A 4,606-nucleotide genomic window follows, 5' to 3' on the forward strand; every position below is an offset into this window, starting at 1 on the left:
TATAAGCAAATGAGTTGCAGGCCACACAGTTTATGCCTACATAGAAATTGACTGGGAAATCTATAAGGAAACAGAAAACCACAGAAGCAGCAAGGGAAGGGTGTTCATCCTTTAATCCATGGTTGAAACAGTGAATGGTAACAGTGGCAAACATCTTCTTTGCTGTCCTCCTGCCTCTGGGTTTCCTCTGCTTTTCACTCAAAAGGAAACAAGGTGAACTGTTTACCTCTCAAATAGGTGGTTAACATACTCAAAGGGATGGGATGTTGGGTGCAATGACAGCTGGTGCTTTGAGGAGAAACGGGTCCTTTCGAATGTCTGCGGAGTAGGCAGTTTGGTTCACTGGGATTCTGTTCTACTGTTGGCCACAGGGGTGCACGTGCTCCGGAGTAGAACCCGTTGATTCTTCCACGGAACACTCAGAACCACAAACTGACACCGGAACACCTGACATTAAAAGGGAACACCGCATGATGAGGGAGGCCCCTCTTGGAAGGTACTGTAAGAGGGACTCTCTTTGGACAGCACTTCAAGAGAAGCCCCTAAAGCACTATAATTGGTCTAGTTTTAGTTCAAATCCAAGATATGTCACTTAATGAGGGAATAGTCCAGCAAAATTCCAGCTCTGTTATTTTAATGTGTGCATGTGAAAGCATCTGTGTTACCCTGGATAAGGGTATATGAAGGTGTGCAATATTACACTGCAGTTCCATTTAATAATGCAGCAACCATGCATCCACCCTAGGGTGTGTTTTGTGTATACAAAACCAAGACCATAGACAGTTGTACTGCATTTTCTTAAATATTAGATTTGATCAAAACAACTTTTCAGCTAAATGAAGTACCCTCACAAGTGCTGAAACTCAACTCTCAGCCAGATTCAAGACTTAAAACTGACACAGCAGAATAAACTGCAGACAAAGGCATTCCAAATGGGAGAGACCGGTTATAGCGCTGCCCCCACACTTTGAAATGATGCAAGCTCTTTGTGACACTGATTATTTTGCTTTAAAAACAGGCCTACAGTGGTTCGGGGTAGGAGTGTAGGAGAGGCTTCTGTTTCTCTTAATACTGTAATTGTGGCCATATGCTTTTGGTTGTAAGTTAGAGAGGAGGAATGGCCAGGGCCTGCATCTCTCCCGGCCTGCATTTGCCCCAGCAGTTGGCGGGGACATACTAAGGGTACCTGAGCTTCCGGGGAGGTCAGAGTGTGGGAGGAGTCTCTCTCTGCTTGCTCCTCTGTCATAGTCTGAGCCTTTGTCACCTCCACGTCCATGTCGTACTGGCCCCCGCCAATGTTCTGTGAAATGTAAATGTAAATAGGTTAGATTTGAATCTCCATAGCGATCTTCACAGTTGCCGTGCAGACTGAAAGGAAAAGCTACAGGTCTGATAGTTTTCTGAAATATGTAAAACTGCCTCTGGCTATTTGTGCCTGGAATACAATACAATAATACAATAAGGGAAAAGATTAAAAGATTAATGATTTAAAAAATGTATATCCTATTACAGTTTTTCCCAATTACTAACACACTATAACCAGTTCCCTCAGCAAGAAAACATATAGCCTTGCCTCATTTCTCACAAGATACACACTTTTCCCATAACCGTAAACACTATTCACCTGTTTCCACACGTTTCAATATTCAAAACCCTTTCTGCAAAAGTGGCCAAATAAATCATTCATTGCACTATATGTTCATTCAACAAACGCATGCTCTCAATATAATTAACTCAAGTCATCACAACCTAAACTCAAAGACCACACCTTTCTCCAGGTGCAAACACTAAGCCTCGTTAACACCAATCAGAATTGCAGGGTCAATAAATAGGGCCAAGAGGCATGTCCATGTGCTTTAGAACAATGGATCCTAACAATCCTGAATTTGCAAGACAACGGACGAGGACGAGGACGAGGACGACGAGGACGAGGACGAGGACGAGGACGAGGACGAGGACAAGGACGACGAGGACGAGGACGAGGACGAGGACGAGGACGACAACAACAAAGACAAGAAATCCCAGATGAAATCTGTGCCACCCTAGTTCATCATGTGCTCATACATGGGAGGACTATGAGAGAAGCTGGACAGCTATTGCAACCCAACCTAAGCTGTTACACGGTTGCATCCATTTTCCGTACTTTCAGAAGGGGAAAAAAAAGGGTCTTGCAAAAATTTGCCTTGTTGTTACTGTGATACATGTAATGTTGTAGTGCATATAGACTGAATCTCCACTGTTCTCAGTGTAGTTTTTACTATTTTGCAGTAATGGATGACCATAGGTCAGTAATGGTCAAATTTCATTTTTGCAGAACTGAGGCGGCCATTGGAGGTAGGCGGAGACTTCTCGCAGGAGACTGCCCGGGTGAATATGGTGATTGCCAATAATGCCATCTGTTTGAGGGAAATTCAAACCCAAATATTTGAAGACCAGGTAGTCTTCCAAGGAAGAAGAACCACATCAGGACAAAGCAGCTATACCGTGTGCATTTTGAAAGGAATTCAAACAGAGTTAAGGAGCAATGATTGTAATATGTGCAGGTAATTGCTATACTGTACAGATTTTTTACAGTATGTAGAGTACGGCCCATCTTTCCAGCATGTCAATACTGTACTGTATAGTACTGTAATGTGTTATAGTAACTGCAGTACACAATCTTTCATTCCAGTACAGTAGTACACTACAGTACTGTATTTGTAGTAAAATGTGTGTTTTCTGACTTCTGTAGAGAATCTTTGAGATGGATGCCATGGATGACCCACATGAGTACATCTTCATCGACGAGGCAGGGTTAAACCTAACAAAAAGGTCACAAAAGGGGGCGCAACATCTTTGGTCACTGTGCCATCATACAGGTTCCTGGCCAGAGGGGAGGCAACGTCACCCTGTGTACAGCCATCAGCAATCGTGGCGTCCTCCACCACCATGTCAAAGTGGGTCCATACAACAATGCACAACTCCTTCAATTTCTAGATCAGCTGCACAATAACATTCTTCAACAGGAGGGGGAGCCAGGGCAACCAGAGCAAGCCCAATATGTTGTCATTTGGGACAACGTGAGTTTCCATCGGGCTGCTCTGGTTCACGCCTCGTTCAATGACCACCCCAGGTTCACCATTCTTTTTTTGACAGCATATTCCCAATTTCTGAATCCGATTGAGCAATTTTTGTCACCATGGCAGTGGAGAGTGTATGACTGCACCCCCTATGCACAGCAAAACCTCCTAAACTCCACATATTATGTGCTGCTATATAGCTAGCAAACGTGAAGGAATTGTTCCAGATATACTTTCTATAAATCCTTATTGGAGTGATGCAAGTGTACAATGACTAGCTTTTGACAGTTACCACTATCACTCACCTATATTGCTAAATATGGCAAGGCTGAATGTCTAATGAGAACAAATTTCAGTGAGTTGCTTAGAATCTACGTTTCAAATCACCATGTTGTGAGACCCAACATCATTTTTACCAGCCCGCTTTTGGTCTGGTCTTACTGTCTGAACGTTCTTACTTCCATACCCACATTGATATCACAAATGTCATAAGTTCACGAAGGTACTCATCTTCTAACTTGCATACATTTGAAATTCAACTACATGCAGATTGGACAGGAGAAAAGTTAAAGTTACTTTACTGGGGCAGAAATGGGCTCTGTAAGCATTTCCCTTTCAAAGTCACTTCAGTGAGTTATCGCCCTGAGTTCAACAAGCTGATACCTACCCACTCCCACCCTTATACACAGCCACACCCGAACACACACAGTTCCCTTTCTCTCCTTTCATTCTGAAGGGCAAATATGACGCGACAGAACAGAAGTGTAACTCACAGCTCTCTTGACAGAGTAGAAGTTGGTGATGGAGTACAGGTGCGGGTCCTGCCTGAAGTGGCTGAAGCTCTCCAGGGCGAAACTGGCGCAGGCCTGGACCTCGGGATCGTTTGGGTCCACGTCCTCTGTTGCCTCTGGAGGAGCGGGTGTGGGATCGGCGGCAGCCATGCTGGGCACGGTGAGTAAGACTGAGGAGGGAGTGGTGAGCAAAGGGGTGGCCCCACAGTTACATAACGCCTGCCACTGCCTCTCAGGTCTGTGCCACCTCTGTGGCCTGTGACGTTGTGCTGCCCGCCCTCTCAGCCGCAGGAGCCCCTATCAGGGCTCTCAGTTTCTCCCATCTTATTTCTTGATCGGTAACATTATTCACTGTATTGCTGCCAGGCTAAGTTCATGCGCCGTGCCTGATCTGATGTACTGTGGTGGGAGCCTTGTATATGAGGGCTCCAAGTGACTCAAGGCCACCGTACTGTGGTTTGAGTGTCTACCAGATCTAAATTCAGTGAGCACACCACTATTGTTTGTGACCCCTACCAAGACTGAGCCCTTGTGTCAATACACTATAAGCATGAAAATGAGGCTTTTGTTTATATATATATATTATATGCTGCCATGTATACTTTATCTACATCTATACATATATACTTTCAAACAGCAAAAACCTTGAACAACAGGCACTTGGACATCATAATCCAATAACTTCAAATAATAAAAAAAACCTATTTCAGCCCTCAAGACCAAAAATGTCTATGTCTCTGGTTCTGAGAACAGAGG

General features: G+C 44.3%; 1 protein-coding gene across 1 annotated transcript; it reads right to left on the bottom strand.

Annotated features, from left to right (window-relative positions):
- Positions 1-339: 339 nt before the first annotated feature.
- LOC118785874 (cystatin-like) lies at positions 340-4,000 on the bottom strand. The gene is made up of 3 exons (XM_036540820.1): positions 3,833-4,000; positions 1,187-1,300; positions 340-447 (listed from the first exon to the last, which is right to left on the bottom strand). Exons 1-3 carry the CDS (start codon positions 3,998-4,000, stop codon positions 340-342), a joined length of 390 nt encoding a protein of 129 aa, XP_036396713.1.
- Between the last annotated feature and the right edge of the window lie 606 nt (positions 4,001-4,606).

Source organism: Megalops cyprinoides, chromosome 11 (assembly GCF_013368585.1).
Source record: "Megalops cyprinoides isolate fMegCyp1 chromosome 11, fMegCyp1.pri, whole genome shotgun sequence".
NCBI lineage: Eukaryota > Metazoa > Chordata > Actinopteri > Elopiformes > Megalopidae > Megalops > Megalops cyprinoides.

Bases quoted from the DNA above. Each gene is read 5' to 3' on its own strand.
- LOC118785874 (XM_036540820.1), bottom strand. From the start codon at position 4,000: ATGGCTGCCGCCGATCCCACACCCGCTCCTCCAGAGGCAACAGAGGAC. The intron at 1,301-3,832 runs GTGAGTTACACT...TACATTTCACAG, and splicing joins TCTACTCTGTCAAGAGAGCT to AACATTGGCGGGGGCCAGTA. The intron at 448-1,186 runs GTACCCTTAGTA...TTTTAATGTCAG, and splicing joins TGACCTCCCCGGAAGCTCAG to GTGTTCCGGTGTCAGTTTGT.